Here is a 13,248-nt window from a genome sequence, read left to right on the forward strand (position 1 = left end):
AAAAATAGATCCATTTCCAAACTGTAAAGAAAAGCTATTACTGGAAAATATCAAATTACACATTTCAAAATCATTCCACACTTGAATGGCAATCTTGAAATGCATTTATTTTACTCATCACTTTACTGAAAATTTATGCTTATGGGAACATCTCAATATATTTTTGCATTTAAAACTTTAGCAATTTTTAAATTTTGCTACAAGTAGCATCTGACATACCAAGAAAACCAGAAATTTACTAGTTATTACAGCAGTTCCCCATTCCTGAGTCCATTCTTAAGCAGCTGTGAGTGAGGGATGCTCAGAGTTGGGACCTTCTCAACCATCTCACCAGCAGGTGGCAAACGGACCAGAACAGCCTGGAACTGCCCCAGCTGTCAGAACAATTCCATAAAAGACACAAAGGCAAAAATACCCTCTGAATCTAGAGGGCTGCCAAAGACTGTTAAAACTTTTGAATTATGGGGAAAGAGAGCTAGAACTGCATAACCTTGTTTTTCCAGAAGGTAATGATGGACACTTGCAAACTTCAGGATGCAAAGGTATCTAATTAAGTGCTAACAAAAATCTTAAAAATGAAGCTTTGACTGCCTCATATATACTGTTCTATTCTTCTCATAGCCAACAGTTTCTATTGATTTGGAGCCAAGCTACATCTAAACTCTATGGACAGATAAATGGTTTATACAGTAGAAAAATTCAGAAGCTAACTATAAATTTGAAGTTTTCATTTAATTAGTTTTACAATTTCGATCCTATTTTCTTCTCCATTTTTAAAAATTATATTTATTTTACGAAAATAAATCTGAAATCTAGAATAATCCTGAACTTCTTGCTGAACTCCAGCAAATTTTAGCAGGTTGGAATCCTCTCTCCATGCAGGTCTACCTTCTGACACTGCAAATGTATTGGCTGAATATTTCTGCTAAAATGACTGGTAATATTACATTTAGCAGTGCCACCATATTAAAGCATATACATAGCATTAGATTGCTATGTTAATAGTTGAGGTTTCTATTACAATTTTTGCCACAGCTACTATTTAAAATTCACAACCTAAGAAGACCATGTTTCATCAGTTTTCAAGTCTCACTGAAGGTTATCTGTACAACTGTCAATAGCTACAAACATTCTTTGAAATGCTGTATCAGAACCTGAAGATGAATTTTGCAGTGGTCCACTGCGGCAAAATTTTGATTAAATGGGGAGCTGAAAATGGTAACAAATTTACAAGAACTAAACAAGGGAGTTGTACCTCAAAATACTGCCTGACCTCCCAAACACCTCTCAAAAAACACCATGCCAGCAACCTAAAAAAAACTTACTTGGAATTTACAGCAAGTTTAAAAAACATGGAGGAAAGTTACAGCTGGGTGAAATGTATCCAGATTCAGAAACAAAAAGCTGTCAGCAAGCAGTGACAAGTAACAGCTAGCATGAGCTCCTCACCTGTTAGCAGCTAAGGGGGGAGGCAGCTGATGCAGTTTATTACTACCCATTATGTCCCATCAGTGGGTAGCTGCTTAAAAATTGCTGGTGAGGGGGTTCACTGCCCCAACATCCCACACCCAGTAACACACATAAAGCACGGATTGAGAAAGTGGGAAAAACTAGAAATTACAACACTTACTTTTGAAGAATACACAGAACTTTTTCCTAAGCATATTTCAAAAGAATATATAATAACAATATATGTGTAACTGCATGATGGTGAAAATTGATCCAGAAGAGTAAAATCCAAAATCTTCAGAGTAAGTGTATGCAATTTATTTTACTTAGGAATCAGGAAGTATTCAGTTTTTGCAAACAATTTTTTTAGCTTGCTATCAGCCATAATCAAGTTTCTCTATATTGCCAGTTTCTTCATGAAAGTATTGTACACCTCTTTAAGGTCATGTTGTTTTTCTTCTTTATGCTGCACAAAGAGGCCTGAACTAAAACAAAGTTGTAACCCTTCAACTACCTGATTTGTCACCCCTAGTTCTGACCAAGTTTTTAATTGCAATGCACACTTAAAAAGTAAATATTCTACTATGAAATAAACTTACCCTGTTACCACAGAATATTCATTCAGCCACACTGAGAGTGACTGAAAAGAAGTTATGTAATAAAAATTATGTCCCACCAAACAGTGGCTACACATCACCTACCACCAAGATTAACACTGACATTCCTGGTCACCTGCTAGACTAAGTGTAACCACAGGTGCTTATGAACCATTTGTGCTACTATTAGAATTTTCTTCTGACTCTTTCAACAGAGATGTGAGCAAGGAGGGGTTTCAAAGTGCCTGATTAACAATTCTTATCTTTCCCATCTTTTGGAAAGCTAACAGTTAATTCTCTAGAAACAGTCTCACCAGTTACTAGGACTGCTTGTTCTAGTCTTGTTAAATCCAGCTTGCTAGATGTGCTACCTCTAATAACTAGACTGTTTAGTAAGAGCTAACAACTTAACTGCCTAGTTGTTAGGTCACTCATCCAGTGCAATTTGTGAAGAGCAGAAGTGACAAAGACTTTTTTTTTCACCATGGTGGACCACAGATCCCTAAACCTGGTCCATGCCAAAAGGGTGTAAATAAGAGTTATGCTGGTTGATTTCAGGTGATCCCCTTCCTGCCTGACCATCCCCACAAGTTGAGAAGCACCGAGCTGTACTTTATTTAGGATGCTGAGAACATTGCTAACTTAAGATCCTTCTTTCTTCTTATATCACTACTACTATATTTGCAAAGAAAACCTAGGTATCCTTAAGAAGATACACAAATAAAAGAAAATTAATCTCAACAACTTCAGAGCAATTTTTTCCATCATGGACAGCCATCTCTCAAGGACACCAAAAGCCATTTTTGTCCTCCAAAACTTGCTACTGGTAGCTTTAAAGGCATTTGTACGCTTTTTAACCTTACTTTCAGAATTACCTTATTACAATGTGTTTAAGAGGAAGAAATAAATTAGTTCCATTTTCTTCAACACCATGTATGCTCACATAAGATATCAGTATCACCAATAATGATTACTAGCATTTTCAAAAGCAGTGCTTATGTAGAAATACTGCCATGAATGTATTTTGATTGCATCCAATTGCTCTGCCAGCTCCTCTCATGCAGTGGATTACCTCACCTATTTATTTATAGCAACCCAGACTCACTGTTTTATCAAACACCAGACTGGGCACAGCCTCAGCACTCCTTATATCATTTCCATTTTGTACCATTTGATCTAACCACTCACCTTTGTGGTAGCTATACTATTTACAAAGCTGATCTGCTGGAACCCTTTCTCACTCAGAGTGAGGCACACATCCCATCGTTCATTCACGACTTCGTGGATGACTTTGAGCGCGACTCCGGTTTCATCCAGCTTGTCCTTCACGTAAAGATCTACGTAGCTGCGAAATCCATTTACCTACAAGCAACAGGTCACAGTCACTACCCTCTGCACCAAATACTCTGTACACTCAAGATATATCAAGTGATGATGTTCTTACAGGTAGTTTCTTCCCATTCAACATGACTTTGACTCCTTTGCACGACCCAGCCAAATCATACGCTCGTCTTGTCATCAGGGCCACAATATCCTTATCAAGCTTTTCCATTTTAAATTTAGACAGATCTGGCTGGAATGTAATGCATGTGTAGTCATCACCTTCAAAATGCTTAATCTTCGGTTCAGAGGTCTTCATCATGTTGTTCATCCAAGTCTTTGGAAACAAAACGTTTTAGATGTTATTTTACAACACATTATCCTCCTCCTTTATTCCCTTTTCTAGCTATGCTGGGATTGCAACAGTTACACAAGAAAAAACTCACAAATATCCCTTAGAAATTCCCTCTGGTAAAATACTACACAAAGTTAACTGATTTACAGAGGTAAGCACAAGCATAGGTGACAGCATATTTGTGGTTTCTGGAAACATACAGGTATTATTACACTGATGGACATGATTCTAATGCAAATGGAGCCTCCCACAGAACTTACAAAATTAGATACAAGTGAGCTGGGATTACAGTCCTTGTTACCCATCCATTTAACACTTTCAGTCTACCACACACCCCTACAGAGAGGCTTATTAGTCCCTGTGCAGAGACTCAGTAGTCTCCAAGACAGCATCTTGGTGGCTGTGCAGCATGCCAAAAAAAAACCCCCAAAAACCCAAGGTGCTCAGATTTGACTCAGGAATCTTGTATCGTTCCCTATTTAAGAACATGGGCACATCTGCATGATCAAGCAGAACATCTGCTCACAGCACATATCAAAGTTCAGTTCTAATAAATTTTCACAGATTTTGAAAATATTGCAAACGTAGCACTTTAGGCCATAAAGCATTTAGTCATTTTCAAAAAGTACACTTGAACCAATATTAATTTGCCCTTTGGCAGTCAGCATAAAATATTACATTTTTTAAGAGACAGGCATAACAGATTAGGTGTATTATTTGTGTAGTGATATGACAACGTGACCAGAAAATTAATTGTCCAGAAAGTAAGGGAAGAAAGCCCCCATCTGGGGAAGACTGTAAAGCCAAGGAACTTTGGTATCTAATACTCTGCCAAAGTATTTTAAACTTTTAGAAAGGCCATTTCAAAGCTATATAGAGTAGACCTGATTTTTGGTCTATATGCTAACAATGAGCATTTGGTTCAGGTGGAGGGTTTGCACTTAAGTCCACCTGGGGCTAGTTAAATTCGTGACATAAAAACTGAAAAATCTGTTTCTTAACACCATACAAAATTACACAGATAACTGTTTCCATGTTTGCATAGCTAAGTAGAAAGATTTTTTTGACAAATTATACAACAGCAATTTCAAAATGTTTCAACTGACTATATTCCTTTTTACAGGGACATGAATATAATTCGTTTTTAACAGAAATTTGGGGGTTTTTTAGTCCAAACAGTCCAAAGAAAATATTATTTTACCCAAAAAGCCTAACATATAGAAATAACAATTTTTACCAACTGAACTAACCTAGCCTGAAAATTCTACACATCCCTTTGAATGAGAAATTATCCATTTTGTTAAACATTCCTGAAATATATGTGTTCGATTTTAGGCCTGTAACTACAGCAAAAAAAAAAAGGACAGAAGCTTTGAACATTTCTATACCTGCTTAAAGCTGTGCTTGTACTCCTTGCAAGCAGTTTCAACTGTAAACTTTGTACTAAATATGTTACAAAGTTTTGCACCATAGCCATTACGTCCACCTGAAAAAAAACAACATACAGTAAACTAGGGTCAGTTTACATTTAGGATAATAAACCATATCCTAATTTATCCAATTTATTTTTCCCTGCATTTCAGAAGAGTTTAAATATTCATATACATTACAATTAAAATATAGAAGTATGTTGTTTGTTACTCAGTAATGAGTACTGATATTAGAGATATAAATGTAAAGTTCTCTGTAAATACTGGTATTGAAAAAAGAAAAAGTAAGATCTTAAGTAAGATCTTAAGTCTTTTTACTCTAATAAAGAGCTAAAGTAATGGTGACTGAGTAATCACCTGTTATGGAACAGAAAATAAAGACAAAAGAAGGGGAAGCATACTGAAGAGTCACACAATGGCTTAACAAATGAATAAAACAAAGCACATTAAATAGCCTTGCCTGTAACTTTTTTCTCATCATCATCATAGTTGCTGGACGTTAGTAGCTGCCCAAAGATTAAAGCAGGTACATATACTTTCTCTACTTTGTGTTCCACAACTGGTATCCCCTTTCCATTATTCCATATGCTGATAATGTTTGATTCCCTGGAAAATAGTGAAGACATTAAGCAAATGAATGCAATCTTGAAAATAGACTTCTGCATACCTGCTTAAACACAGTAAATAAAATTAACTACACAAAAATATAGCAAAAGACCATATTCTTACCACATTTACTTAGAGCGCTAACGATTTTAATTACAAAAAATTCCACTTATTTTTGCTTATTAGATGTCTTGGAAGAAGGAGCTTAATTGTCCATACATAACAGTATTTCATACAACAATAATAACCCCAAAAAAATTGTTTGAAGAGCTTTCACTGTCAACATGAACTGCAACAGGGGCCTGACAATTAGTGACAGAATTAAATTCAAGATAGAGATGTAGCTTTCAAGGTTTCATTGAAGTCCATCCAGACAAGTTATCATCTGTTTAAAAGTGTTATTTGTGAGCTATGATAAATATTGTGACTTATTTTATGTATCAGTGCCAAAATCCATCAATACCTGGCATCATTAATATTTCTAGCTCTTAACACAGGATTTTCATTTTTGAGTATTAGAGAGTTCAAAATCAGGCCAGGTCTAGCAAATTTAAACACTTACAATTTCCCTCCCACTCCATGACAGAAGTGGAAAAATCACTTCTCAACATATTTATCCTAAAGGTTAGGTCTGAAAACTAGTTACTAAATAATTTATTATTCAGCTAAATGTCAGTGAAAAAGTACTACCAAAGGAACCCAATCAGCATCTATTTAAATACATTATTTCTCACCTAAAATTATCTCTTCAAGTATTTAGTTTCAAAAAACATGGTAATGAAGTGTTTGCAATATGACGTTTCAGTGTGATATAGATGACTAATTCAAACAGTCTTATCCTAATGCTGAAGGAGTTAACACAGAAATACAAGAGGGGCAAAACTGTCTCACAAAACCTCGAAGCTGGTATTTAAGATTTGTAAAGAACCTGGCTGGCTATAGTTATGCACTGCCAATTTAAATTTATCACAAATTTTATGAACTTCTGGTTTTAAGTTTCATTGAGACCTTAACAAATGGTTAAGGAAAGCAATTATTATAAATTCAGAATGGTAGCATTTACTGTTAACCACTTTTCATACACCTCTTCATCTTAAAATATGAAGCTAATGGAAACAATTCCAAAAATATTCTGTTTTCAAGAAATTCAATTTCATTAGTAAAATCATTTGTACAAATCTGAACTGCAATAGCACTGGCAGGGAAAGCAAATGAAAACATGCTTTTACTTACGGATCAATGGATATTTTAATACAAGTCATATTCTTGTCCCTCTGCTTATTGTCAGCAGCATTTACTATGAAACAAAGGAGTACAAATTAACACTTCATAGGCAATTATTAATCGCTGGGTCTGTAAAACTGATTTTATACATATTCCACCACCAGTTACAACAGTCCAGGTATTTCTTAATCTGGCAGCTCTTTGTATATATTTTGTATCTTAGCACTGGAGTCTATAAATATAACCAAGTATCTACAAGAAGATATTTTTCAACCTTCTTATAATTACTGATTCTATTTGTAGCAGTTAGACTAGACTATCTCAGAAATAAATATAGAAGTGTATTTTGTGAGCTCATGACTGTTCTCAACATACTGAGCACTTCATTCTTCTCTTGTTGCTCTTGTTTGGATATTCATTGCAGCAGGTATGTGAAAAACCCTAGAAGCTTATACGCATCACCAGACCAGTTTACACATGGAAACCCACCAAGAAAGTGACATTCATTAAGGAGTGTTTTGACTGCAGCAAAAGCTCTCTTTAAAGAGCCTGCAAGACTTGTAACTAACAGTTTACACAGTTCAGGATCAAAACAAGGATAACTGGAAATTACCACTTATCAGAATTTAATTAAATTGCACTGCCATGTATATGAACTACAGGAAGCAGAAATGTGACTGTGGCCCTAAACATGAAAACACATTACAGTAATTTTCAGTTTCTGTCTCATCATCTATGAAACAGATGAATAAAACCCCAAAACACCAAAGTACAATATCTTAGCAGCCGACAAGGACCTCAGTATAAAATCAGATATTTCAAAGCACTTTTGCTAAAATCATGAATTTTCATTCAAAAGCATGCATAGCTAAAATGTCCCATTTTCATAATTTTATTACAGTGTCCCCTAGCTCTCAAACCACACTCTCTGGAGCACTTATCAGTGCTTCATAAAGCAGCAATAAGCCATGAAGTACTACAATAATGACAGAATACTGATCTTTCTTCTGAATGGGACAATATGGAAGTGGTCTCCCTAACATGAAAAGCCAAAAAACTTAGATCTGTGAGGCAGTACTCAAAACAGAGGTGATTAAAGGTTTTCATTCCCATGTTTATCAAATTAAGGAATAAGTTAAAAATAATTTAGAAAAAATATAAGCATTATTTTCTGTCTAGTAAAGATGTACTGCCTCAAAAACAGCAATGCTGTAAAGCAATTTTAGCAATGTGGAAAAGTTGTGAACCTAATGAAGGTCATGACAAAACTGACCTCAGTAGACCATAATTTAATTTATGTGGTAATCCTACCAATCCTTTAAGCAGAATTTCATAAAAGCTCATAAGTGCAAGATTTTGTCAATTAGATCAGTTCAGAAGACAGCACAGTATTCAGATATTCCACATCTCTACTGCTGATTAGCATGTGCCTGTCACCAACAGAATATCATCAACTAGTAAGTCACAGTAACTCAGAGAATTTTGACAAAATTTTCTGAAAATATTTTTTTGTGCCTCAGTCATAGTGCTTTTTAATGGCAGTATGATACTAATTTATTTTAAAACTGTATGAAGTCTAGAAATGATCCATGAAAACTACCATCACTATCCCCCCCTAGAGAAGGAGGAAGTTTTAACAATTGATGAAAGGATGATCTAAGTGAACACTCAGACATCTCAGAAGTTGCATTCTTTCAGAGGAATAATCTTCTTTCAAATGTCACTTTAAATTGTAGCCCTAAAAACACTTCACAGATTAAAAATCTTGTAACAATATTGATCATAAAGAATGATCTAGTTTGGATATTCAGTAACAAATATTTACATTTTCTTACAAGTTCAGCTGAATACTCTTCTCTTTTAACCTGTTCTGTAGTTCCAGAATGCACTAAATTTTTATGCTCTATAATTTTGCAGGACTCAAGTCTGGGATTTAAACTTAGATACAAGTTGATGTACTTTGAGAGCATTCAAGAAAAGCTTGTACTCCACAATGCTAAAGCAGTATTATTGTTAAAAATACTTACCAAGAATTTCATCAAAGATCTTGTACAAGCCTGGAACAAAGGTAACTTCTCTGCAATTCATTCCTACATCTTCATCATAAACCCACATTAACTACATGGAAACAAAATAAAATAAAAGTATTTATTGTCTTGGTAAACCAGTCTATGATTCCCTAAGATCTATTTCCTTCAGGAACTTTCCTCTTAGAGTCTGATTACTGCAGCTATACAAGACAAAAGCAGGAATCTGCAGAAGTTATAGCAGCACCCACAGGGATTCCATAATGAAAATCCATTATTTTCTGCTTGGCAGGGAACTCCCAACAGTACAGACAGTGAAGTTCAAAGCAATTTACAACTTCACAAAAACAACTGAAGAAAGTGCCAGCAGGAGGCTTAAATTCTCTGTTCTCTACCTAAACCAAGAGACCAAAGCATTTTTGCACCTGGTATAAATGCTACTTACAAATATGCATAGATATGTGTGTGCACATAAGCATGTTTGTGAGCACAGACCTATACACACAGAGCTGTCTGTTCACACACATAGGTGTTTGTCTTTTGACTGGATTTCAGTATTTTTTGATCCTATCTTTTCAGATGAACCAAGCACTCAACTCCTTAAAGTAGGTCTTATTTCATCCCCTTCCTACACACGCATACATAAACAAGACCACAGTTTTTGACCATCTAATTCAGAAAACTGAGAAAAACAGAAAAGCATCTATTTCATAACCATAATAGACATGTCCTCATTAAAACAACAAAAACCATTAAGACTGTAAATTCAGTGACCCTTACCTGAGTTAAGGGTTCAACTGACCCAATGTAGGTATCTGGACGGAGGAGGATGTGCTCAAGCTGAGTCTTTTTCTGATAAACTCTCTCAACAGACATCTTCTTTGAAGTGTCATTTTTATTAATGCTTTCTGAGTCTTCCTTTTTTGAAGCATTCATCTGATTATCAAATAACGTCTAAAAAACCAAACCAAACCAACAATCAACCTCATTCAATCTGTCACTCTTGAGATATAAACAAAATCTGACAGAGATTTAAATTACAATCAAAACTTGTCATGTAATTTAAATGTTAAGTTTTCAGATGTATTAAAATAAAGCTATCCTTGCAACAGAGAAAAACCAACAGATTACATGACAGATCCTTAACAAAATGTTGTATATTCAAACTTCAGCAATTTACTAAGCACAATAAACCAAAATAAGGAAACAACAGTTCAAAAGGCACCCATTTCTTCAGGTTAAGTATTTATAACATCCATTTTGTGTATAAGCATTTGAATCCAAACCACTGAATAGTGTTCCAAATGGTAACAGCAATACTACACTTTTACATCATAGTCTGGACAATTCATTCAGCAGGACTTAAAACACTATAATGCCTCTCCTACTGGCTCCTCAATTACTATAATTTACATTCTCTATTGAAGTGATCAAACCTGATACAATCCCAGAATGCTTTATGATGAGAGGAGAGACGTTATTTACAAGAGCATATAGAGGATGACAAGGGGGAATGGCTTCAAACTGATAGAGTAGGTTTAGATTCCATGTTGGGAAGACATTCTTTACTGGGAGGCTGGTGAGGAACTGGAACAGGTGCCCAGAGAAGCTGTAGATGCTCCATCCCTGGGAATGTTCAAGGCCAGACTGGATGGAACTCTGAGCAACCTGGTCTAGTGGGAGGTGTCCCTGCCCATGGCAGGGGAGTTGGAACTCAATGATCTTTAATTTATAAAGTCCCTTCTAACCCATGTCATTCTATGACTCTACTAAATAAGCCAAGAACTGTAAGAAGAGAGAATCACATAGGCTAAAGTTGGAATTTAAACAGAATTCAAGCCTAATCTGTCTGGATTTTATGAAAACTACCTTGAAGAACAGTTTTATGGTAAACTAACCCACTTTGGGATGGGGAGGGAGGTGAGATAAAGAGATATAGTGCACTTTCAGCAATTTATCCTGATAGATACTTCCTTGCCATTGAATGAAAACCACATAATAAAAGGTTCAACTCAGAACAACCAAATAAAGACTGCCCCTCTTCTGAGACAGTAAAAGCATACAAAGAGACTAGTAATGATGTTTTACAATATGCATTCCTATCTATAAATCGGAATTATCTGAATTATCTTAAAAATGCCAGTAAACGTAACTTTAACTCCCATGATTTATTTGCCTGGCTTGGGAAGATCTAAGAAATTCTGTCTCCATCCACCCAGTACCTGAAATTGCCTCCTTCTCTCAGAGGGGCTTTATCAACTCTGAAGCGGGTGTTACATGACCAGTAGAAACCATCACCAGACAAATAATGAGGGCAAAACCCACTTGCCACTCAGGCAAATTTTCTCCCTCTCATTTAGCTGTTTCCAGTATGTATAAAGTAAATACAGGCTAAACTCCAACCTTCAATTAACCAGTCATCCTGCAAATTCTGTGGCCAAAAGGAAGTGCAATCACTTCTCCCTCGATCTAGCTTTTGTTGCAGCCTCAGATAGCACTGAAAGCAAAGGGCAAGAAAGCACATAAATCCTTAGGAAAAAAGCAGCAAAGGATACTGAACTCACACTAACAACTTCAGCAGAATCAAAAAGGCCAAACACCAACCTATGCACACAATTTTCCACATATTAATCTCATTTATCTTCTCCAGCTTCTACTACTTAGGCTTTGATGCCTCTCCACCTCCCCCCTCCCAGCCCAGCCAGCACAAGAATAAAGCATTTATTTCTATTCATAACATGGGAAATTACCTTTCTCCTCCAGATTTAGAGATGACATTTTTCTAGTTTATTTATGGAAATTCTAGGAAGCACACTTCCAGAACTTCGAGAGAGGCAGATTGTGTGCAACAGTGCTGACAACAACCAATTATTTGGCCACAAGTAAGCCTGAACATGTCAAATGAGAGTAAAATTCTCTATTACCTACTCCTGTATCTGACAGCATCCAGAGGAAAAGGGGAAAAAAACTCAGGGAACCTCACAACCTGGCACCAGGACTACACACAGCAGAGTTGGAACCAAAACACTAGCTGTCATGACTATTCTTCTGGACTCTATCTCATTTTCTGCCAAACAGGGAAGTTGCAAAATCACATGGGTGATTAGACGGCTTTGGTATCCAAGTTAATTTAGCCTTCACAGTTATTTGGTTGTAAACTGTGATAACCCTGCCACCAGCACTCTAAAAATATTAGCTGTAGATCAACTAAGCAAGCAGAAAAGGAGCAGAACTTTGCAAATAGATGCATCAAACTGATACATGGAAGACGAGGAACAAGAATTGTTACTAAAGAAGCATTACCAACAGTTGCAACATATTTTTTTTCATTGAAGTAGTTCTGTGAATGATGTCCGGGCTTCCAATGAGTTTCACTGTACATGTATAAATATTTTTTTCATTTTATTACCATCTTTGATATCATATCTCATGGGAATTACCCTTAGCTCACTTACTGGTCCCACAGGTCTGTTAACACGGTTTTACTATGTTCACTTGTTCTGAAGGGACCAGTGACTAGCAGGAAAATAATATAATATTTTTCAGATTAAATAAGTGTTGGAAAAAATGTAAGAGAGGAAATGCAATTGATATAGAATGCAAAAGAATTCCAGGTGCAAAGACCATTAAAATCTTGTTCAAACAGAACTTCTCCATTTGCTCTCAATTCTTAGGTTGTAAGAAGTTTTTAAAGTCAGGGAAGTGATAGGCAGTTACCATATGATAGCTCTTCAGCTGACATGTATATCAGTATTATATTCTCAGGACTGTTCTGAGACAGCTCTCCAAAATGCTTCTACTCATCCAGTGGTGAGGAATGGGATCTAACCATGCATCACAACTCAGCAAACACATTAACACAAAGTGAGAACTTAAACTTTAGCCTAAAAATTTAGGCTACAATTTTCCTACCTCCAATAGCAAAAATGCTATGGGACAAGTAGAGTAAGAGTCAGAAGATTAGCAGAAGTCCATTTGATTGTGACCGAGTAGCTCTAGATTGGGAATAATTATTACAGAATAGAATACTGGGAAGGGACTTCTACAAGCTATTTCCTCTAATACAATGCTAGGAAATGCATTTCTGCTTTCCAGTGAAAGTCTTACTGACAGCTTAGAGGAGTTTATACTTTCCAATTTATCAGCAATAAATGTAGAGTATCAAAACTCTATCTTCTGTTGAGATGATACTTTCAAAATGTTGTCACATTGATAGACAAGGGACAGCGTGCTGTCACATT

At 35.9% G+C, this 13,248-nt stretch overlaps 1 protein-coding gene across 4 annotated transcripts in view; it reads right to left on the reverse strand.

The window, feature by feature from the left end:
• The window catches only part of TOP2B (DNA topoisomerase II beta), a 61,866-nt gene that overhangs the window by 33,965 nt on the left and 14,653 nt on the right, over positions 1-13,248 (reverse strand). For all 4 annotated transcript variants that reach the window (XM_054654833.2, XM_054654823.2, XM_054654814.2 and 1 more), the window contains exons 2-8: positions 9,788-9,961; positions 9,008-9,098; positions 6,990-7,053; positions 5,611-5,756; positions 5,109-5,206; positions 3,490-3,702; positions 3,234-3,407 (exon numbers count right to left, since the gene is read on the reverse strand). In XM_054654833.2, coding sequence (XP_054510808.1) covers positions 3,234-3,407; positions 3,490-3,702; positions 5,109-5,206; positions 5,611-5,756; positions 6,990-7,053; positions 9,008-9,098; positions 9,788-9,961 — 960 coding nt within the window. The remainder of the gene's footprint in view (positions 1-3,233; positions 3,408-3,489; positions 3,703-5,108; positions 5,207-5,610; positions 5,757-6,989; positions 7,054-9,007; positions 9,099-9,787; positions 9,962-13,248) is intronic.

Source organism: Agelaius phoeniceus, chromosome 1, assembly GCF_051311805.1.
Source record: "Agelaius phoeniceus isolate bAgePho1 chromosome 1, bAgePho1.hap1, whole genome shotgun sequence".
Taxonomy (NCBI): domain Eukaryota; kingdom Metazoa; phylum Chordata; class Aves; order Passeriformes; family Icteridae; genus Agelaius; species Agelaius phoeniceus.